This window comes from Corvus cornix, chromosome 14 (assembly GCF_000738735.6).
Source record: "Corvus cornix cornix isolate S_Up_H32 chromosome 14, ASM73873v5, whole genome shotgun sequence".
Taxonomy (NCBI): domain Eukaryota; kingdom Metazoa; phylum Chordata; class Aves; order Passeriformes; family Corvidae; genus Corvus; species Corvus cornix.
Window position 1 is genome coordinate 6,294,944 of NC_046344.1, and position 23,883 is coordinate 6,318,826.

Sequence of the window (23,883 nt, forward strand, 5' to 3'; positions counted from 1 at the left end):
GCCTCCAACAGGCTCAGGGGATGCACAAACCCATGTAAGAACCCAAGAGCCACTCACAGACACAGCCATTTTCCCCAAAATGTCTTCAGGGATGGTTTTCTTCTTCTCCAGTACTTTCTTGTAGAATTTATCTAGGGAGGTGTCCATGAGTTCCATGCAGATCCACACATCACCCTGTGGATGGAGAGAAAGCAGTTGAGAGGGAATTCCCTGGAAACCCATGGGAGCTAAAGAGCTGGGCTGAAGAACACAGAGGTGTTTGGGGACAGTTTGGTGCCTCCAGCGCAATCCCAAGGCCCCAGGTGCCCACCAGGTCAGTACCTCACGGAAGAGGGCTCCGTAGAAGGTGACTGTGTAGAAGCAGTCAACTGTCCTCATGGAGATGTCCAGGTCCATCAACAACCTCTTCTGCTCCTGCGTGTTCACAGTGGCTCGAATCCTCTGAGACAAACATGAAAGAAAAAGGTTTGGTGTAGGTGGGGTAACACCATCATCCCCCAGCCTGACTCAGGACCTGCAGTTCTGGGGCCAGGGCAAGCGCTTCATCCTTATTTTGCAGCCAGCAGCACGCAGGAGGAGACGCCCAGACTGCCTCTGCCAGGCAGAACCTTAACAAATGCCAGACTCTTGGCACACTCTGCAGCGAATGCAGGGCCAGGCCAGCAGCCTGGACAGGCACTCTGACATCCCAGCCTTGCGCTGCAGGCACCAATCCTGGATTTCCAAGCCTGTTATCAATCCCACCGTGCCCAGCCAGTATCAGCGCAGACCCTTCACCAGTCAAGCCACACCAGGAACACCAGAGGCTGCCAAACCCAGATAAGCCCATCCCCACTTTGCCACAACCAGTGGAGCTCAGCAGTTCCTCTGCTGCCTTGGAGCTGCCCACCCTGATCCCCACCCTGGTCAGGTGTCCTCACCTTCACGGCCATGATGGTGCCGCTCTGCGCGTGCCGGACCTTCTCCACCACGCCATAGGCCCCACGGCCCAGCTCCGAAATGGCCACCAAGTCATCAGCTTCCACCTCGAAGTTCTTTAGGGAGAGAGGACAAAACTACATCAGGGACAAGCACATTTATCAACAAGGACATCAGCAACACTTTCAGCTCACTCTGCAGAGCATTTCAAACAATGGTACCTACAGGACTCCAGAGGCACCACACTTGGAGAAGATGGGGGTATTTTTGGCTCTGTTGAATCACAGTCCAAACCCTCTCACCCCACACTCACCAGGGCTCATTTAATTCCCCCTCTGCAGCTGGAGATCAAGACTTTCATCCTTTAAGCCCAGGGAACGTTGCCACTAAAAAGGGCACCAAAGGTTGGTGCCTCTCTGCCTGCTGGGGATTACCCACACAAGGGTATTTCTGCAGTTGCTGCACTATTTGCAGGATTTTAACAGCTCCTGTGCCAACACAGGCAGCAGTCAGGAGCCTCTAGCACAGCTCCAAACCCCTGTGTGCAGCCAGGGATCCCTCACCTCTTCCCACATCCCAAAAATCATCAGTCACAAATACACCTGTGAGTGTCTAGTAACACCTGTGCAAAGCCTCTCTCTGAGGGGATGCATACAGCAACTCCATTTCTAATTATCAGCAAGTTCAAACAGGTTTTACCTGCTTTCAATACTTTCTCCTACCACCAAAAAGCTGCCAGCAAGGTAGAACCTGAGTTCACACCAAGAAAACAACTATGTAAGTATTGCTTCAAGCTGGGACAAAACCATGGCCAGTGCTCACCCCAGCGAGTGCCTGACACAGCAGGGAGCCAGCAAGCTCCTGCACAACCCACAAACAAGTTTCCCTAAAGACATGTTCCCCTGTAATTGCTGGCTCTGTTGGGCAGGGCATGAACCAAGTGAGACACAGACTATTTTTGGATGCTGCATTCATCACTCCTAATAAGTCACAGGCCTCCTTTTAGCCAGGCTTTATCCAGCCTCCAGTTTTCCTCCGGTCTCAGGGAACGAAAATAATACCAGGATGCCAAACTGCCCCAGTGGCCACAAAGGCAGCGAGGGTGGGAAACAAGCACAGCACAGCTCCGGATACGGTGCCTGCAAGCTACGCCCTGAGCGGGGAGAGTGGAAACAGCCTCTGGCGTGGAGGAGCCAGGCTGGGAGATGTGGCTGCCAGGCCAGCACTGTCCCCTCCACACTGGCCACAGCATGGGCAGCAGCCACCAGCTCTGCTGGACCTTCCCGCCAGCCCCAGCTCCTCTGGTTCCAGCCAGATGTGACTGCTGATTCCAGCCAGATGTGGCAGGCAGGGAGCGAGGGAGAGCTGTGCCTGAGCTCAGCGCTGAGCCATGCTCTGCCCAGCACAGGAAGGTGCCGGCCCTTTCCTGGGCAGGACGTGGATCCTGAAATGAGGAGAGCAGGGCTGAGGGGACATGTCCGACCTCCCGCCTGCAGCAGCTGGCAGAGGAGCAGTGCGGGCTCGCGGGGGCCTCCAGGAAGGATCTGGTGGTGCTTTTCGGACACGTGTTCTGCAGTTGTTCCAGGTTATTGTGTTTTTCCTTTCCTGGCATTTGCCCTGAGGCTTCCCCAGAAGCTGGCGGTTCCCAGCACACTCCAGGAACCAGCACTGTCCTGCCCAGCAACGAGAGGTGATGGATGCACCCATGGAGCCAGCCATTTCCCTCCCAGGACAATGGGATGCACAGCATGGCCTGTGCAGATCCCATGGACCCGAGGTCACCACCCACCCCCGCTCCTAAAGCTGGACTTCTGCCCAAGTCCTCTTCTCTATCATGTCACTCTAAAATACCCAGACCAGACTCTTCCTGCAACCACTGGAGCAGGCAAGGAAGTTACTCTAGAGAGTTTTCCCTAAGCCGCAGCACTGTCCCCTCACACACACCGTGCCCAGGCTGTCACAAAGAGCATCTCTCTCAAGAGTTCTTGCTACACACAGGCCCAGAAAACGGCACAGGCAGCAGGACTGCTCCCTGGACCCAGCCAAAGCTTCCACTCCTCTCCCCTAATCCTTGCACTGAGGCCAAAGGACCCAGATCCCATCAGCCAAGCCACCTCCCAGCCTGGAAGGGTCTAGATATAGGGCTAATCCAATGCAGGGTATTTTTAGCTCGTTTGCAAACAGCTTCTGCAGCTCCAAGAGAGCCCATAACAAGAGAATGAAATAAAAGAGAGACAGTGGCTATTTCTAGCAGTGTTTTTCATCAGGTCACTAGGAAAGACTTTGGAGAACCAGAGAGAAGCTTTGGGCCCAGCTTCTCCTGGGCCTCAGGCAGCAACAGACCTGTGGGTAGGTAGGATAAAGGGACTTTGTTTGGGGCAGTCTGTGAGCTTGGTGCAGCCACCCTGGTTTAGGACAGATGGGCTGGGTCATCAGAGAATGGTTTAGATTGGAAGGGACCTTAAAAATCATCCAGTTCCAACCCCCTGCCATGGGCAGGGACAAATTCCACTATCCCAGGTCACTCCAAGCCATGTTCAACCTGGCCTTGGACACTTCCAGGATGGGGCAGCCACAGCTTCTCTCCATCCATTCAGACCAAGGTGGCTGGTGGGGCTCTCAAGAGACCACTGTAATCATCCACTATGGACAGAACTGCCCACATGGCCTTTGATGGCACCCACCTGCCTCCTGCAGGCAGGAGAGCCCAGCCAGCAAAGAGCACAGGCATCTTACAGGTGAGGTGACACATTCAGCTCCCCAGCAGTCACTGATCTAAATACACATGGACACCCCACTGCTCCACAGGGAAAAGGTCCTGCTGTGGGACGTCCCATCCCTGCAAAGTTGCATCCTGTGAGGCTGCACTCCTGATCTGACAGGTTGCAAGGCACTATCCACAGAGCTCTCCATGCCCAGGGAAAACAAAACGGGAAGCAAGCAAAAAGAAAAATCCCACTGACACGTACTTTATCTCCAATGGTAATGAACGCCCTGGAGTCCAAGTTCCTCGGGGGCCTGCAAGAAAAGAGACAGAATCAGGAGAAAGCTCAACTTCATTCACCCTCTTGGCCAGAGCCAGGTTTCACATTCCTTTGAGCACTTTCAGCCACTTCTTTCCCCCGCTGTGCCTCGTCGTGGGTTCCAACCCTCCAAACACCCACAAATGCTTTAAATCGTGCCAGTAACACCTCACCCCACACCCACAAGGCACAGTGAGAACCCTGGGGAGTCAGCCAGGTGAGACATGCACCAAACCACCCGGCTATGAAACCATTCCTGCTCGGGAGAGGAGCCCAAGGAGCCGAGAGTGACAGGATGAGAAGTTTCTGTGGCACAGCAGCTCAGCTGTCATGTTTTGACAGGCAGGTGTTGTAACAGCACAGCCACACAGCCCAAAACGCACGCGAGGGAACAACAGGTAATTCCTCCCCTGTGAGTCACTTGTGTACACTCTGCTGCCTGTTCCAGGCAGGCAGAGCAGGCAGCACTTCAGTGTCACCCCTCTGCACAACACCAGGCAGGCAAAAGTTATCTTTTATGGCTTTTTTCCTCATTGCTGCCCACTTCCCATTATGGGCAGCACGGTACTTTTAGAGCCATCATGAGAGTTCTGCCCCTGCCCCTCGTGCCTCACTTCTGGGCTCTCCCCATCCCCTGGGAGCTTCTAAGAGCAGAGATTGCCCAACTGGCTTAGTCTCAATTCCCATCAGAGCAGCCTCCAGCTTCAAGGAAGTACTTTGGGCTCTGAGCAAAAGCCTTGCACTGCGCAAATATTTGCACTGCAGCTTAAAAAGCAGGGAGAAAAGGAGCTGTGGACAGCTTGCACCAGCCTCTGGGCATGCAAAGCCCTGTAGACTCCAGCATGAGGCCTTCTCCAGGGGAAATTCAAACTCTGGCAGGAGCAGAGACAAATGTGCCCATGGGGGAAGGAGGTGGCTGTCACACGCAGGGCAGGGCTGTGCAAGGCTTGCACAGCATCAGTGGGGGAGTTCCTCTGCCTCCCCCTTTCCTGGGGTTTTCAGCAGCGATATTTCTCTTTTGGGGATTTCACTGCTCTCCTGGAGCTGGGAGAGTTCTCTAGAACAGGTTTCTGGAGCAAACAAGGTTCAGCAGTGGCGATGCAGCCCAAAGTGTTTTGGAAGAGCACCATGGAAGTGGAATTTTAGCCATCTGCTTTTTGTCAAACCAAGCACTGCTACCCTGGGCTCTCCCCCATGGCATAACAAGCATCAGCAGCTTGAAGCAAACAGGGCAGGGAGAAATTCCAGTGCCCTGAGATACTGCTGGGCACTGGCCCCGGCAGCAAACAGCACAACAGTGCAAAATGTCTGTGTCCTCCTTGTAGCAGGGTAAGGAGCTGCAAGCAACTCAAACTAATCCTGATACTCAGGTCATGTAAAGCACTCCCCAACCTTTGTGCCTCTGGCTTCTGTCGTGGTCCACCTACCATCATCTCTTCTCTTCCTCTCCACTAAAGTTCTTCCCCTCTTCTTCCCTCAGGCAGATTCGCTCTCTCTACCACATCTTTGCCCTTTGGCATCAGCAGAGCTGTGGCAGAAAGACTAAGGAGAGCTTCCCAGAGGATTCTGAGTCTTTGCCTTTAGGACATTTCAAATCAAACAGGCACCTCCCAGAGAGACACACGCTGTGCACGTGTCTGCACACACATGTGCAATTCCTTCTCACTACCCACAAGCCACAGCTTACAAGAAAAGAATAACTATGATGATTTTGGGAGGTCTTCACAGGCCATTCCTCTCGAGGAAGTGCCAAATCCAGCTCTGGAGAACCTCTTTAAGCAGCAGAGATACTTACGTTGTGTTGGCAGCGGGTGGTTTGATGGGGACACATGTTATCCTCAGATCCCGTTTCTTCTTGCCTTTCACTGGAAGAGAAGATGCTCACATGAGCAAATGGATTGTTGCTTTTTTCCTTCAAGCATCCTCTTCCCAGCAGCCACTAGGCAGGGAATGCAGGGCTTGGACCCCTCACCATGGTCAGCAAAATGCCAAGAAGGTCACAGTGACCACTTGCCCAGAACTTCAGGCAAGAGCCAGAAGCACAGGTGGGTCTCAATGTCACTGTAAAGCATTTCTCTGTAGAAATAGCCAAGGGTGCACTAACAGACCGTTTTCCAGGTCTTGCAGCCAAGCACTGTACCCCAAAAATGCTATTTACCCTTCATGGCCATTAACAGTCCCCTCTCTTTGGGATTTAACCCTTTCTGGGGTTAAAGCTGCAATTTCTGCTGGGCACTTACCTGGTTTGTGTGGCTCCAAGGATCCTTTGGAATCTGAAAGAGAGAAACGAGACACCAGCTCAGCCCTCATGCTGCAGGCAAAACATATAGCAGCCCTGTATCCCTCATGGCTCATGGACCCAGGAGAGCTCCAGGAGAGGGAGGCAGCTGGGCTTTGGGAGTGCAGCCAAGCCTGGCCCCATCCCTGTTTCTCCAGCCACAAGAGGTCCCCATGCCATTAGTGATGTACAGGGCTCCCAAAAACGCTCCCTGTCCAGAGGCTCCTTGGGCCCAGGGCCCCAGCTCCAGCCCCGCCTTCCCGGGAAGAGCCAGCGTTGGATCTGGCACGGAGGGCAATGACCACCAGACATCCAGCAAAAGCAAGGGGTTAGTCCCAGCAGGAGAGGGGACACCCTATCCACAACAAATGGAAAACAGGGAAAAAACAGACATGAGCTGACTGTCAGCGATCAGTGAACCCCTCACAAATCCAGGCTTGCACAGGCTGAGGCACCAGGACAAGGCACCAGGCGTGACTGGCAAGAAGATGCTCTTGTCCCTCTCCTCCCAACTCCAAACAGCTCTGAGATAACAACATCCACTACTACAGAGAGAAACGGGGCTCGGGCAGGGCCAGGACAGGCCAGAAACCTGCAGGTGAAAATTCCATCCCAGCTTCCTGGGAAAATAAACTGACCCCAAGGGGCTGAAGTGCTGCAGCTGAGAGCATCGAGGTCCTGATCCCCCCAGGAGAGACAAGGGGGCAGCTGCACTTTGCAGCTAAAGATGCTTCTGGCTGCATAGAGCTGGAAGATCCATTAGAAAGCAGGAACATCAAGGTGTGCTCCAGGCACGGGGCTGGGAGCAAACAGCTCAGTGTGGCCTTGGACAGCCTTTCAAAACAGCTCCTACCTGCCTGGCTGCTGGAGCAGGCATGTGGACAAAGTCCAGCACTCCAAAGGCTGCCAGGGAAGGGAGGGGAGAGGTGAGGAGCCGGAATTTCAGCAGGAGACACAGCACCGTGCAAGAGCTCCTGCAGCAGGACAGAAAGGTGACACGTGCCCAACATGTCCCCAGCACTGACAGCCCCCATGCCAGCTCCGAGAAAACAGGTGCCTGGAACTCACTTTTCCTGCCTTGTCCTTCCCCAAATGCAGATCTCACTGAGGTTGCAGGTTAAAGCTGCTCTGCAACACACTGCAAAGGTCCCAGCTGCAGGACCAGCAGCATCCCCCCTGGCTGAGGGAATCGGCACGGATCAGTCCATACCCCCATCTTATCTGCCACTTTTCCTGGATCAGAGCTGGCCCATAAGCTCCAAGACCAGCACAGTTTCCATGATGTGAACTTCCAGCTCAGTGAAACCAGCCAACAAGCCACCCCATCCCAAACCGATCCCGCTTGGATAGGAACCACCTGACCATGTCAGAGCAATCACAAGTTCTAATTTGTGAGCCTGCAGAGTTTCCCTTCCCCATCGCCCACCCAGCAGGGCTGGAAGGGGCACTATGAATAGCCCCACACACCCATTGATGGCACTTTACAAAATACCCAGCTGAGTAACAAGGGCAGCAAACACAAAACGGAGCCAAAGGAAAGAGACGCTGTCCATGGGTTCAGAAACGCCTCCCCTTCCACTCCCAGCCTCTCACTACTCAGTGTGGAAGGCCATGAACAGAATCTAGAAACTGGGGTCCCCCAAGTCCTTCTGCACTTGGGCAAGTTGGGGAGCTTGCCGTGGGCACCCATCCCATCCCATGGGATGGATTTAGCTCCGTGCCGAGCATTTCACCCCCAAGACCTGCTCCAAAACTCAGACTGGTCTCTGCTCCACACACAGCCCCCCCAACAGTTACCAGCCAGACCGCTACACGAAGCCCTGAAATCCCCCCATGCTGGCTGGGATTCTGCTCCATCTGTTTGCTCTCCCTCTCCCCAATTGCCATAGTAACCCTGCAGAGCCGGCACAAAGCGCCTTCTGTGCCACCAGCAGCTCCCCTGGCACCACGGCCGTGACTCACAGGGCAGGAGCAGGGTCCACAGGCGCCCGAGCCAAGCCTCCTGCAGGATGGCCTCAGCCCTTCCTCAGCCCTGGCTGCAGGAGCAAGGCTGGAGGGAGCTGGGAGCACCCAGTGTGGGGTTGGGAATCATGGGGTGCGTTGTCCAGTGGAGCCCAAGCTTGCAGGCAGGAGGGGCATGGGACAGCAGGACAGCAAGGAACACGGAGATTCCCTGTTCCAAACCCCCTGCTCCACACAGGAGAGGCTTTTAATGTGCACTGGCCATGAACTCTGCTGTCAGAGGCACCCTGCACACTTCCCTGTACTCCCAACCTACCACCCTTGACTTCCCAGAGCTGGAGTCAGCAACCATCCCCTTCCCAGCCTGTCCTGCCGAGCCCCAAAGAGCATTTCCTAGTTCCAACCTGAAAAAGCACCGATTAAACCGGAGGTATTACACCACCACTCCCAGGCTCTGCCTGCACCACCTATGACGGGCAGAAAACCCAGCTCAGCCCTTGCCTGCAGGAATAAAATCACCCAGGATGCTGCCTTGCAGCCAGGGAGCTGATGAAGAGATTGGATTCATTTGTTACAGCTCCCCTAAAATTTGCCATGAGATTTCCAGCTCCCAAAGGCTGGCCTGAACTACTCCTTGCTGCAAACTTCTGCCACTGCTTGTGGCACCAGTGCTTCCACAGCTCCCCAAGGAGAGCCCATGCCCTGTTCAGGGTGAATGAGAGTGCAGGAAAAACTAGGGAAGGGAATTAAAAAAAAGGGGGGAAAAAAGCGAGAAGCAGAAAGGCAGTGGGATGGGCATGACATGACCCTGCAATTCAAGCCTTTCAGTCACAGGGCAGCATTTGCCTTCAGCCCCCACAGGCAGCTGCTGTCAGCTCCTTCCCACTGGAGAGTCCCTGGCACTGTCTCTCCTACACTTGAAACTCAGCACAATCCCTCCCACATTTGGGATCCCAAGAGGGTCAGTGCAGGAGGAATTGCTAGAATGTGCACAACTGCTTATGTCACCTGAAAATCCTGGAAACACTCCAGTTTCCCAGGGCACTGGGCTCTTGCAAAAGGGGTGTCTGCAAGCACAAGTTCCCCTCAAGAGATCCCTCTGCAAAGGCCAACAGGCGGCAGCAGGACAAGGAGGTTTGGGGACATGTCCTGGTCATCCCTGCAAGCCCCAGGGCTCTGCTGCCAGCCCCGAGCCCAGGGGATGGCAGGGCACCATTCTGGGCACAGGAAAGGGCTGCCAGCCACAGACACACACGGCACAGTGCCCTGCACCCAGGCAGGGGAAAATTAGCTGACAGAAGTTCCTGGTGCGGATGAAATTGCAACCCACGTGATGCTGCAGGCACGTAACTGCATCCTTTATGCTAAGAAAGGAACCATTTCCTCCTAAAGAAAGAAAAAAAAAAGCCCAACAAAATTTTTTCTCATGCTATAACCACCACCAGTTAAGAACCACCAGACATTTCCTGGAACTGCCTAATTCAACACCGGAATCCTCATTTTTGCCACTACCAACTTCAGCCCCATTAAGTTGCACCTCTCCACGGGAGGTTTTTCCTTCCCACTCCGCTGGCGTGGGCGGAGAGAAAGGAACACGACAATCTAAAGAACTGCAAATAAAACTATTTGCCTGAGTCGACCTTTGAAATTAAACCTCACCACTGCCTCCCCGGGGCTCTGGCTGCAGCCCCAGGTGAAGTCCTGGGCACGGGAGGCTGCTCCAAGAGCTGCACTGCTTTGTTAGTGCTGGGGGAAATGTTTGGGATGCATCCCGGCTCTCCTCAATCCAAGGAGGAGAGTCCAATGCCATGGATAGGGCAGAAGGCTGCAGGGTGGATTCCAGCCCTGCTACAACAGAAGAGTTGGAACAAAACAGCATCAAGGAAAAAAAAAAAAATTGAGGCAGGGTGCAGAGCAGAGAGGGGAATTTGGGTGCTTGGTCATGAGAGCGAGCTCCTCACAGGCACACTTTGTGCTGTTTTCCTCTGTTGGGAGTGGAAAAAGCTATCCATGGAAAAAGGGCTCTCAACCTGCTGAGAGCCATCACTCATCGTCCCGCCGAGGTCTCGCTGCAGAGGGGCTCCTGCGGGTCAGCACACTCCTCACTTCTGCAAAACTGCCAGCGAGCAGCAGGAAAAAACGACGCTGCAGAAAAAGCCCCTTGCAGCCCCAAAACAGCCTTTCAGCCTGTGCTGAATCAGAGCTCCCGACTGCTGGGGCCGTGGGCACCCACCTTTCCCATGCAACAGGCAGGGGACAACCGCAAAGAGCTGCTGGAAAACCCTGCATCCCAGGAATGCGACTCAAACCAGAGCCAGAAGCCAGCTTTGCCCTCTGCATATTTTCCTTTAGACATGCTGGAATTGATTTTTTTTTTTTTTCTTACAATTAAGACGCCGGAGTTTTAACCCCACACAAAACATGCAACTTTAAAAATAGATCCCCAGCTGCAAAGACCAACCCCCCGCCCAAGCCAGGAGAAACAAAACCGTGTGGATTGACCCCAAAAAGTTACACAGCCCCTTTTAGCACCAAAATCAGCCCTTTGCTCTCCCCCACCACGTGTTTTGGAAATTGCAACATCTACCTTGCTTCTTGTCCATGGTTTCCCAGAAATGAAGAGCAGTGCTGGCACGCCTGGCAGAAGAGAGGGATGGGGGCGGACTGGAGGAGGGAGGGGAAAAAATTCCCGCAGGATCCAGCGCACAGCACTTCTTGCAAGCACCGATGATTCTTTTCAGTGGGAATGCATGGCCCAAAGCGCCCGCCGGCTTCACAGAGCCCTCCACGCCCGGTGTCCCCAGATCCCAGGGGTCCCCAAGGCTGGGAGCAGCAGTGAAGGCAAGCGGGGGGAATTGGGGAAGGTAGAGCCGCGTTCCCTCATCGGCAGCTGCCGAGGTTGGCCGGACTCGGCTCCGATTACCCTTGAAAGCTCAACAGTTGTAAAAACTGCAGCAGAGAAATAGCAGGTGACGTCAACAGGAAACTGGTGGGGAGCCAACTCCAGCTCCGGGAGCTGCTGAAGCGCTGGATTGCTACAGTGCATCCCAGTGGGACACGTTCTCTTCCCACAAATTCAACCATTCCAAGCCAGCCTGCAGGCCCAGGCATCCCACCAGAGCAACCCTTGCTCTGGGACTGCCCTGGCACCAACCAGCAGAGCCAAGGGGAGCCCAGGTTCACTGGCTTGGGCACCAAAGGGGTGCTGGGATGGAAAGAGGTCACATTTCATTGTGCTGCAGGTGACACGTTAATTGCTTTGCCACTAACAACTATTACCACAACAAATAGTAGAAATATTGTTCCATGACAATGCCGGCACGCAGCTCAGCAGCTATTCCAGGGTGACAACCAAGATGGCATCTCTGGTAGCAAAAATATAAATTGCTGCATGGCTTTGGCTGGGAAATAGCGAGGGAGAGTAGGAAAATAAAAGTATTCATTTCTCTGCAAGCACGTGCAAGAAAAGCTGTGGCCAAGTATTGCTGCTCTTCCCCTTTCCCTCAAAACCGCTCCAGCAGAAGCCAACGCTGATGTTCCTGATCAAAGCCAGGCTCAGCTCTGACAGGCTGCAGTTTTGTTTTCTATTTCCCTGTCAGCCTGGAGGGGAGATACTGTACCAGCTTCTTTACCTTAAACTAATTATAGAAAATCTACCAGTGCTTTGCTCCTGAGCTCTCTCCCAACTCCAGGCTGTGCCGGACCAGGCACATTTGCAGGCTGAAAAGTCAGAGGTCAAGGTAAACACACATACCAACATAATGAGTGGCTCTAATTTTAAATAGTGTTTATGCAAGCCCCAGAAGGACTGCGGAAGGTATTTTCTCAGGCTCATTTCCACTCCCAGGGTATAGTTTCAGGCACAGATCATCAGCACATAAAGGATGCTGACGCAGGAGCTGCTCTTGCAGATGGCACCGAGAGCCACCAGCCCCCGTCCCCGGCACTCCTGGGGAGAGCAGTGCTGTGCTGCCCTCCCATCACTAACTCTATTAACAGCTAATTCCCCTCTCACCCAGACACAGACACACCAAGGACCTCTACAGACACCCACAGAGTCAGAGCTGCTTTGGAGCAGAAAGTCCCTAACCCAGCAGGTGGGATGGGAAACAAGATTTCCTTTGAATTAGTCCCGGAGTTTCAGCGCCCGAGGACCAGGGGTGGTGTAAAGCAGAGCTTCCCAATATCTCAAGAGCATCTTAAAAAATAAACAAACAAGGAAAAAAAAAAAAAGAGAGAGAGAGAAGAAACAAAAACAAACCCAACCATCCTTTCAAGTTTCACCATCGGCAGCTCTTACAAAAGTTTGCTGGTGCAGTAGGAATAGCCAGGCCTGGAAAAATGTGCACCGTTTGCCATTAATTATCCAGTTCTTTACAGGGCACAGGTAATCCCAGGGGAACAAAAGGCATCGGGTGTTTCACTGGTGTTAACAAAGTCTTCCCACAAGGATGGGGACGTCACCCCATAACAGGTGAGGGATAATGGGAGAGCAAGTCCTGGGGAGAATTCACACACTCACCACACAGTCGAGTATGCCAGGGCAGGGCCAGGGACAAGGATGGCTCCCATCCCTCCCAGCAGCCTCCTGCCAGTGGGCTGGCTTGAGTAAGGGGAAGAGCACACCCTCAAAAACAGCAATGAGCTCAAACAGTGCCCTGCCAACGCAGGGCCCCTCTCCCCACCCTTCCCCTGTGGACACACAACCCCTCCCAAGGCCACTTCAGTTAAGGCCGGGTTGCCATCACAGCCAAGGAGCGAAGATGGGGATGAGCTGCTTTGCCATGAACAGCAAAAGTGTCCAGTTTGGGGTTGGGAAGGAGCTTTTTATAAGCGTGTTTGGGATAGGCCACAAAATTAATGACTTCACCTGTCCTGTAAGAAGAGCTGCTGTCTAACCACAGGGACAGGGTGATTTTCATTGAATACTTTATTCCCTCTGATCAGAGAAAAGCCCATGCACCCGCTGGCTGCACTGGCACAGTACTACACTGCCTGATGCCCCCCACATTTCTCCAGGAACTGCAGAAGGTTCCCTGGTCAAGGCTGCAATGCAGGCACTGCCCGAAGTCCGGGATGCCCTTGCCTTTCCACCCACAAGGCACACATCCCACAGGAAAGCCCCATGTGCCCGAGGCACACACAGGACACACACCGTGGAAACTGTTTAAAAATAGAGCCTTTGAACTGCATCCAGTTGGAAAGGGAACAGGGTTATCTTTCTCATCCCCTTAGATGGGGCTTGAGATTTGGGGACAATCAATCATTGCATCACACAGGACTCAAGCAGAGCAGGAAGGATGTCACACCCACAGTGCCACCAGCTCTGGATGAGACTGTGCAAGGGACAAGGATGTGACCTCCTGGTGCCCAGCGAGGAATTTGGGGATGGGCACTCTAGCCAGAGTCTCTGACAAACAGAGGCATTGGCACAGCCACCTCTGGGGCTCACAGCCACACCCGGGCTCTGTGCACCCGCCAGATAACACCGAGGCTCTGCCGGCAGCGCCGGGAGGATGTCACCACCCAGCCAAATTCCAGCTGTATTTTTACATTACCTGCACAACCTCGAGGGCTGGAAAAAACGTTTGATTTTGTCCCCACGTGTCAGCCTGCTCTCACCCATGACGATGGAACACACGGGCTCCACTCTGAGAACCCACATGCGACCGGAGGCCAGACTCCCCTCAGGAAGCTGAAAAGCCCCATCTGGCTGACACTCACACAGTGACATTACAGGGCACACCATATACATGCCCAGAGTTGAGGTGCTTTGCACTAGAGCTTGTGCAAAACCCCTGTGCAAAGGTGGTGACAGTCACAGGGGCACCTATTGGGAGCAGGCACTGAGCTGGGGTGCAGGCAGAGCATCCTCTGGGATGGACACTGCCTCCTTTGCATCCTTCACTCCAACTGGGTTTTCCCCGAAAAAAAGCAGTGGCTGAGGCTGCACCTCTTGAAAGCTCAGCTTTATCATGAGACAAAGATCTGGAAGGATTCCCAGCCCTCAGGTTGTCAGGAGAAGGCAAAGGAGACAATGCTTAGAGAAAAGCAAAGAACACACTAGGAAAAAAAAATAGAGGAAAAGGAAGAGGCAGAAGCATCATCACCTTTGCCCATCTCCTTGCCAGCGGGTACCAGCATCACTCCTTCCTTTGATTTCTCACTCCATAAGCAAAGCCATGAAAAAATAAAATCTGTTTGGAATTGATGTGACTGGCTAGTGACAGTTTCCTGACGGGAGAGAAAACTCAAACTGCCCTTGGAATAGATCTGCTTGACAGGAGGCACAGTGGGAAAGGGAATAGTCTGGCTTTGTAATTGTCAGCAGTAACTCCACTCCAGCGTCAATAGACACTTTTTCTATCCAAACTGGCATCATTCAAGCACTTCCAGGTGTCCTCCCCAAAACCTTGTAAACTTATCAAGGGAGCAAAGTATTCCCCTCTCTGCTTCCCTAAAAAAATTAGGAAAAAACCAGATTTCTACCATCCTCCCTCCAATTTACTCTGGGCAGGGATAGAGTGATGTCACCTCTGCAAATGATGTAAGAGAGCAGGCACTTACTATGAAAATGGAATTTATGGAGGAGAAAAAAAACCCCTTCAGATTCACAGCTGCATGCTCTGGGAGAGGGGCAGAAACAAGAGACTGACCCAGGTGCTTCCCTGGCCCACAGACTGCAGGCAGGACTTTCAAGAGCAGCATCTGCACTGGGGAAAAGGCCAAGCAGCTGCTCAGAGGGTTCACAGTGACATTACTCCCTGGAGACCTGGAATGCTTTCCCACTCCCAGGGTGCCACCACAGCTCAGGTGGACAAAGCCTGTGCATCTTCAGAGGAAAACATCTGACCTCCAGCACTGACCCAGCACCACATCTCTGGGGTGCAGGAGCAGAGAAAACCTTGGATTATTTCCTTTGGAACAGGGTGCTGTTCCAGCAACTTACAGAAAGCAACAGGCAAGTGCTGCAGTACAATTCCCTGTTTCCTGCTGTCCCACACCAATTCTTTGCTCATTTTGATGTATATTCAGTGCCATCCCTTTTCCCTGCCTCTCTGCTGCAGGGAACCAGGCAGAAGACACAAATAAAAAGGGAGAGCTCAGCCCCAACAAGCTGGACCTGTAGCCTCTTTTCCTGGCATTAAGCACAGCATGGCCCACACCATGAACCTCCTGCTCTCCCCTCCCACTGCTGCTCCTCTGCCCCAAAGGACAGACTACATCCATATTCCCAGAACAAATCCCATGTCCAGCTGGTCCATGAGAAATCACCTGCAAACACTTCTCTCCTTTGTTCCCTCACACTCCCTGCTGCAAAGCTTAAAAACTGCCCCCCAGTTAAAGGCTGGACCACCAGCACACTGCCAGCCCCACTGCCCAGCATCACCCTGCACTGTCCTCCCTCTCCAGGCTCTTATCAATGGCTGTACCAGCTCTGTGTGGGGAAAACACTTATTTTGTGGTGGATTTGCCCAGTACCCACAGGGCAGCTTTGATTCATGGCGAGGAAAAGCAGGGGCTCCACAGGAAGCGTGCCCACAGCTCAGCGGTGTTTCGCCACCAAGGTCCCACGCAGCCCCAGCAGGAAGGGCACAGCTGCCCCTCTGGGTGGGATTGATCTTCTTTCTCCTCCTTCTGTCACTCTCTCATATCCACCTATCACCCTCCACTTTTTCCAGTGTTCAGGGAAGTGAGAGTTGCAGGCTTTTCCTAGTAAAGGCAGATTAAAGAGCTGCCTCTCCCTCCCAGGAAGCCAGAGGTCTCCACAGCCAGGCTGGTCCCTACACATCCGGCTCCCATCCTGGCTCAAAAGCTCGCAGTCACCCAGTGCAGCTCAGCCTGCAGCTCTCTTCGGGCACATTCAGGGCTTCCAAGTAATTTCCATTTGAATAAGAGATAATCTATTCTTAAGAATCCCCTTTCTCCCGGAAGAACGAGCCTCACATCCGTGTTTTGGGGAAAGGAGCAGTGCTCTCTATGCAGAGTGACGTGGAGATGAGCTGGAAGGAGACATATGAAACATCAAACCTGTTTGAAATCAAGGGAAACACACCCCAGCTCCTGTCCCTGGGATGGTTACACACAGTTTCCCTCACTGAGGGGGGCTGTAACTCACAGTTACCGAACACAAAACTCTTTGTGGATCCAAAATTAAGGGTAAACTCTTGCAGCTACCTGGAACATACACAAAGAAATCACACCTACAGGGGAGCTGCTGGAGGAAAAGCCGAGTAGTTTACGAGCGCTCTAGCACAGCACACACCAGGCTGATAAGAATTATAAATTCACGCACAATTTCTGCTTGGTTATTTCTGGAGGCACCTCCTCCAGCCCCGGCTTCACTCTCACCACTCTTCAAGAAACCAGGCAGGGACAGGTGTAATTAATACCTGCAAAAAGCTGCTCTTGGGTAAGAAAGCAACATCTGCAGAGCACAAGAGGCAGCCCCAGCACAGCCCAGCCCTGCAGGTATCCTGGGCTCTGAGGACAACCCCAGCCCTGGCTGGCGCCAGTGATCCTCTGGCACCTGGTGCTCACCTCTGATGCTCAAGGATGATGCTCACAGCCAAACAATTGCAGGGATCAACCAAAAACCTGAGGGAAACGGGCTGCAGATGCTAACAGAGAGTGAACACAGGGAGCTGTACAAGCAGATCATCTAAAACACCCACCACATCCCTCTTTTTTAGCAGCCTCAAAGCAGTGTGGAGCTGCTCCCAGACTTGAGGAAAACGGGTGCTGCCAAAGACAGACAGAGCTTGGCACAGGGGCTGGTCAGGTCCAGGCTGGTCCTATGGCAGCATCACCACCCACCTCCCACCCACCAGCACCTTCATCCTTCTTTTGCCACAATTATATCATTTTTTTTTTCCTGACCACCACAGGGGTGGCAGTCAGCACCACGGGTCAAACAGGATTTGGCACAGGGTGGAAGATTTTAGCTCTGGGGAGACCAGGGAAACCTCAGAAGTCAGCTGAGCACACGTGCACACAAACGAAGCTGTCTCACACTGCCCTGCCCCGTGCCAGCAGGGATTTTCTGGGAGTTTTACAAACAGGCACGTGGGGCTGGGCCTGTCACCTACCCCCAAGCACCTTTCAGAGGTGTTTGGAAGATGACAAAGAGCAGCCAAAGCCACGTATCAGCACGAGATCATCTCAGCTTTGGCCGGGGTACAACTTGGCAGCACATCAGGAGAGAAACCAAGCGGTCCAGAGCAGCAGGGGATTTTGAACTATGCGGAGCAGCTTTCTTCAAAAGCCCTGACCATGAGCACATCTGGCCCTCAGCAGAAGAGCCACGTCATTTCTAGTGACGAGCTGCAAAGACATCCTCATGTCTGCAGCACAACACACCCCTGCAGCCATGCCCATAACGTTCAGGGCTGATTCAGAGGGGCCATCCCAAGGGCTGCACACTTTGCTGCTCCATCATCTCCCTCTCAAGCCTCAACTTTCCCACTCCCACACCAAGTAAACCAAGATCTTCATGCCACAGCAAAAAATTCCTCCATTGTGCAGCATGTTTGCCCTTCACCACCTTGAACAGGAAACAGTCTCCTGCAGGGAGGGATGAGTGCAGCAAGAGGGAACATCTGCTCCAGCTGTGCCAAATGCCCTGCAGCCAGTGGGGTCAGGATGCTGCCATCTCCAAGCTGCTGTTAATACACACCAGTGAAGACATCCACGGCACCCAGCCCATTGCAGCCAACCCCTGCAGCACAGCCAGGCTGCTGCGTCAGTCGTCCCCACAAGACCCCAGCTAGGAGGGAATTCACACGCACACACACACCACAAAGCAGTTTCTAACTGGCCTGCAAGCCCAGACAAGCTGACACACCCTAGATAACCCCGTCATCCTCCCCTAAACCACCCCCAGCCCATCCATGAAACCAGCCCTGCGTGTTTATGATCTGTCAGACACATGACTGTCACCTGCCAGGCCCTGCAGGACAACTTCTTCCCCTCCTGTCCCTCTGCCCTGCACTGCTGGTCCCCTCCACACCCATCACCAATGGATGCTAAGGGAGGATGTGGCTCTTGGCACCGCCAAAGAGATGCTGGCAGGACCCCATCCCCAGCTGCGGAGATTTATGGATTCCTTATGAGAAACCTCCAAGACCTTTACAAATTAAATACAAGCATTAAAAGCTGCTTTTACATTTCCTAAAAAGGCACTATCATGGCAGGAGATGAGGCAGCAGGGATGAATACTGGTGACAAGGGGCACTTGGTGCTCAACAGGCGGATGCCAGGGAGAAAAGGGTCCCAGCCATTCCCAGAGAGCTCCATCAGACACAAGCAGCTTGACTGATGCCAGTGCCAAACCACAGCTAAGGTTAGCAGCCTCTGATGGGAAATTACTTGTATCGAGCACTCTAGAGGTTTCTTCCTTTCCAAACCCAGATTTGTGTTTGGTGGTGGTGAGGGGGAAGGAAGGGTGAATGCTCCACAAACAACTTCTGGTAAATGTTGTCTCCTCCTCATCCTGCCTCCTCTTATACTCAAGTTATGTTTTTAGTAGAAATTTATCTTTTAATTTTCTTTTTTAATAATTTCAGTTGAAATGATGAAATTAAGGCTTAGAGCACAGGACAGATCAACTCAGCAGTGCCTCTCCCTGGGCACAGTGCAGGCAAGAGGATGGAGGCTGAGGCAGCTCAGTGGGTGCTGGAGAGGGTCCACCTCACCGTCGCCTTCACCCCACTGCAGGTCCTCAGCACAAGGCAATATGATTTGCCCACTGGGACCCCCAAATCCTGCCCTTCCCCTTGGCCACACTGTAACCCACCACATTCCACACAAGCAGCTTCTCTACTCCACCTTTCTGCTGGGCAGAGAAATGGGTGCAAGAGAAAGGAGCACACAAGGGGAGCCTGTCCCAGCTCCAGAAAAGGGAGCAGACTCAGATCCACTGCAAACTGAGACCCACTGGGGCGACAAGGCAGCACTGTGACATCCGAGACTGCTGCAGTTGTGCCCAGTAATTCCAGTGTTCCTTGGGACAATGAACATTGGGACTCACAAAGCTGCCACAGCACCACTGCAGCATTGCCCCCACACAGATAAGGGGCTGTGGGGAGATGGAATATCTCCCAGGTGGAAAAAACCAACAGAAACTTCCAGTTTCCATCATTTAAAAAAAAAAAAAAAATCTTCTCTGCCCTTTCCCCCACTCCGAATTCCTGACTAACACTTGACCTGTGCTACAGAGGTTTGTCAGCAAGAGGCAGTAGGTAGATCCAGCTCTGTATGTACCCACAAGCCATCCTGAGTCATGCCAGTAAAACCCCAAACTTTTTGTTGATAGAGTAAAATCACCTCCCCAGCCAACCGAAGTTCCTCTCCCAGCTCTTTCCCCAGCAAACAACCAGCCCAGGCTGTGCCTTATTAACCAACACAAGCAAAAACCATCTTCTGTCCAAAATCCCACAGAGTCCCACGTCTGCAGAGGTGTCATTTTGAGCCACAAAATCACCAGCACCAGAAAGCTGCTCCCAAAGGGAACCTCTACAAAGCACAGATGAGTTTCCTCCAGCAACAACCACCTTTGCAAATAACAGGGGCAAACAAACTCCAGCTCAGCCCAGGACCACAAACCAGAGCTGGAAAATAAAGGGATCAGCCTTCAGCAGGATTCATTATCCACTAAAAGAAAAGCAGGGAAGCATCCCTCCAGGGAGGGAAATGGATTGCTGAGGCACAGCTAAATATTTATCACGTCCAGCAGGATATTTTCCACATGCCAACCATTATGCCAGCAGAGCAGTAAGGCAGGAGCAAAGTGCTGTGTTTTCTCTAGGATCATTAGAATTAATTGGATTTGAGCTCCATGATGCTTCAACTAGAATGAAATAATGGCTCCATGGGATCAGAGCTCCCACCCCTCCAACCACTCACACCCTGGAACACCAGGCTGGCAGCTGCTCTGCCTGGACATGATGGAAGCCCAAAGCCAAAGTCCTGCTTCTGCAGGTCACGACCCACACGTGTACTTTTGGCAGAGATGCCTTTTTTGGGGGGATGGCAGCAGGAAAAGTGTGAATGGCAGACGAGACAGTGCTGGATTCACAGACTGAATTGCACAACAGCGGTGTGCTCCCATGGAGGGCACGGCCAGGACATGGCAGGGACATGTCCCCACCACTTATTTACCCACCCAGAATAGATGTGCCACAAGAACAAGCACCAGTTCATTCCCAGGTCTTGGCATTTCTCACTGCTGATTTTTCCAAGCTTCTGTGGCAAAGGAGAGCTGCCTCCCCAGAGGCACAGCCTGGCTCCAGACAGATCCTGATCCCTCTCCAGAACAGCACCTCTATTCCCAAAGGACAATCTCCCTGCTAAGGAAAAACACTTGCTTTTGAATTACTCAGGCATCAGTGGTGGGTGACCCAGGGGAGGTCAAGCAGGTCTTTCCCCTCCAGATCCCATCCTCCCCAAAGCTTCTTCTCCCAGCAAACTCCATGACTTTGGGGAGCAACTCTTTCCCCACTGGCATGTTCCTGCCTGTCCCTCCAGGAGGGGCTTCCCAGGCATCAGGGGCCACTCAAGTCACAGCCAACAGCCCCAGTGATGGGCACAGGGATTTTCACATGCAGGGCAGGCAGAAGATACACCTTGAGGCCCAGGGAAAAGGCAACAGCCTGGATTTATACCCCAGAGTCTCAAACCTTGCACCCTCCGCTGCGTTTCTGCGCCCACCCAAAGGCTGCAAATTCCCTGAGGCTTCGTCCCCTCCTGCTTTAACCTCTGGGATACAGCACCCTCCCTGCACAGCATCCATTCACTGAAAAAGGTGCAGACTTTGCTGGGAAATCACACCCAGGCCCCGCCACATGCTGCAAGCTGCAGCCAGAGGCCGTCCCTTGCAAAGCTCTGCAAGGAGGACACAGGACAGCTCCAAAGCTTTGCTCCCAATTCCTTCCTACAGTGCCACCCGTTCCATTAGACACAGCTTGAGAGAACTTTGGTGACCTGAGAAAACAGGGAGTTTTTGCATATATGAGTAAACATCAGCCTTGACAGCGCAAGATAACACACGAGACATTCTCCCACATACAAGATCCTGTGAGATAACTTGTATCAAGCAGACAGGAGCAAAGGGAAGAGGAAGAAAGAAAGCCGAAATCCTCCCTAAGCTCCACACAATCCCCAGAAGGTGTTTATCTCCCAAGCTATGTTTAGTGCAGAGAAAAGCCCCGGCACAGCACCATTCCTACCACCAGTGACACGGCCAGTCACGCATCCCAAAAATCTCCCAAGGCAGGAGACAACCCTGTGACTAAGCCAAAGTGATGGCAGGTGAGTTTTGGAAGGCATCTGGCACAGAAAGAGCCAACCAAGAGCTTCAACACAGCAGCCTCTGTTTACAACCCTGAGCAACACAAGCCCAAGGAGAACCAGCAAAGGAAACCTGAGATTGCTTGCTGAAATTCCCTAAGGAAAATTAGGGAAATTTATCTTAAATTCAGGCTGCCTGAAAGAGAGAAAAGTAGTAGCCATGAGCAGCAGGTGCACACTCTCAGACCTGCGAGCATCCCTGGGAATACCTGCTTGGAGGCAGGTGCAAGCCAAGGAGAGGCAGGATGAGAGGGTTGTGAAGAGGCAGATGTGTTACACACACTCAGGATCGACCCTCGTGCTGCTGCTGCCCTGATGGAAGCAAAGGAGCCCGGGTCAGACGGGGACTCGGAGCTGCCAGTGCCAGCAGAGACCGGGCGCTCTCAGCACACGTGTGACACCTCCAGCACCAGACATCAGGGTTAATGCATGAATGAACCTGCTGGTCACAACCAACAGAAACCTGCAGACACAGAGCAGCTCCAAACCTCCTCCAAGGAAAGCACCACGCTCCCAGGTGCTCCTCCAGGCATCACCTTTTGCTGTCAGCCACAACGCTTCCCCCAAAATCCTTTGGGCCCAGCTCAGGCCTTATCTCCTGTGGGGCACAACGGGTTCCTGGGCCAGGCTCACCTCGTCCCTCCATCCACACATCCACCGGTCCGGCACAGGCAGCCGAGGAAAGGTCTGGGCTCAGGTGTTCCAGCCTTTAAGAAGCCTGGATGATGCCTTCCAAGGCTGGATGGCTGGAGGCATGTGCTCCTACCTGTGAGTCAGCAGCTCTGCTCAGCAGCTCCGTAAATCGCTGCTGATTCACCCCCTGCTTACACAGCAAACAGGAAACTCAGGTCCACATTCCCTCCGGATAAGACACGGATCATTTAAAAGCCGGGGGGAGAAAAAAAAAGTCACGCGAGGTGCGTTCATCTGCTCACATGGCTCCTGACTCCAAGTTTCCAGTGCATCACTCCCGCTCAGGGAAAACCCCTCAAATTTTATTCCGCTGATAAGAGAGAGGCAGCAGCCGCACTCCGTGCGCTCCCTCCTCCGTCCGGTGTGCGCTCACGGCGCGGATGGAGCCGGCTCCAGGGAGCACCGGGACTCCGGCAAAGCCATTTCCCTGTTCCCATCCATCCCGGCACGCCGGCAGGGCCATCCCAGGCCGACACCTGCCGGCCGGTGCTCACCTTGGGATGGGGACAGGCCACCTGAGTCACGGCCACGCTCTATAAATAACACCTGTGACACACGGTCACGCTCTCCGGTTGGGGACAGCGGGAACTCCAGCACGACGCTCCCGGCACACGGCGGCACCGGGTCCCGGCCGTGCCCGGACACGGCACGGGGCAACGCGGCTCACGCCCGGAATCCCAGCCCGGTCCTTCCCACCTGCCTGAGCCACGGCGAGCGCTCCGCTCACCTGCGGCTCCGAGCCCAGGATTCCCGAGGAGTGGAAACTCGGGACAGGGAAAGCCTCCAGCAGCAGCAAACAAAACTCGCCTATTTTTATCGCTCTCCCCACGCAAAACGCAGCTTCGCCCCCTCCCTCCCCGCGGGTCCCCCATCCCCTGAGCGACCCCCCCACGCCACTCCCCACCCCCCGCTGCCCCACAGCACATCCCCACAAGGGCTCTGCAGCCCCGGGGATCGCGGTACCCGGCTCTGGCCAGAGCGACGACGCCGGGTTACGGAACCACCGGGGCCCGCGCGGAGGAAGCCGCGGGGAGCCCACGCCCGGCGGGATGACCAACACCCCCGGCCCCGCGATTACCCCACAGCCGCGACCGCCCCTCGACCAGCCCCCGCTCGTACCTCTGGGCAGGGACATGGCGCTGTGCGAGCCCGGCGGGCCCGGGCTGAGCGGAGCCCGCGAGTCCCGCCCGCCGCGGCCCCACCGGGAACTGCGCCCGCCAGGCCCCGCCCCCCGCGCCGCCATTGGCCAGCGCCGGATAGGGGGCGTGGTTAAGGCCCCCGCGCGGAAAACGGCTTTGCGGTTCGAGGGCACGGCTGTGAGGGTGAAGTGAGGCGGGCGGGCGGCGCTGTGCTCCCCAGGAGAGGTGGCCTCGGTGTCCCTGTCCCCCGGGGTCCCCGTCCTGTGCTGCTCCTCGACCCACTCACCTCACCTGTCAGCTGAGGATAGTCAACTCACCAGATCTTCCGTGGGTCCTGCACACCACGAGTGCCACCGGTGGGTCCGGCTGGAGAATGGACGGGGAATCGAGGGAATGGCTGGAGCTGTGTCGGGGAGGTTTGGGTTGGATATTAGGGAAAAGTTCTTCCCCCAGAGGGTGGTGGGGCACTGAGCAGGCTCCCCAGGGAATGGTCACAGCCCCAAGGCTGCCAGAGCTCCAGGAG

The 23,883-nt window shown here is 54.0% G+C and overlaps 1 protein-coding gene across 3 annotated transcripts in view; it reads right to left on the reverse strand.

Annotated features, from left to right (window-relative positions):
- The window catches only part of MAP2K3 (mitogen-activated protein kinase kinase 3), a 29,598-nt gene extending 6,167 nt beyond the window's left edge, over nt 1–23,431 (reverse strand). Inside the window, exons 1-7 of one of the 3 annotated variants that reach the window (XM_039560411.1) lie at nt 23,341–23,431; nt 6,182–6,214; nt 5,737–5,806; nt 3,888–3,936; nt 921–1,034; nt 322–441; nt 58–174 (exon numbers count right to left, since the gene is read on the reverse strand). In XM_039560411.1, the coding sequence (XP_039416345.1) occupies nt 58–174; nt 322–441; nt 921–1,034; nt 3,888–3,936; nt 5,737–5,806; nt 6,182–6,214; nt 23,341–23,356 (519 nt within the window). In that variant the 5' untranslated portion in view covers nt 23,357–23,431. Of the gene's footprint in view, nt 1–57; nt 175–321; nt 442–920; nt 1,035–3,887; nt 3,937–5,736; nt 5,807–6,181; nt 6,215–10,768; nt 11,121–22,161; nt 22,236–23,340 lie in introns of those variants that run through there. The other 2 variants (XM_019281757.3, XM_010392353.4) reach the window with 2 other exon arrangements.
- Nucleotides 23,432–23,883: the final 452 nt, after the last annotated feature.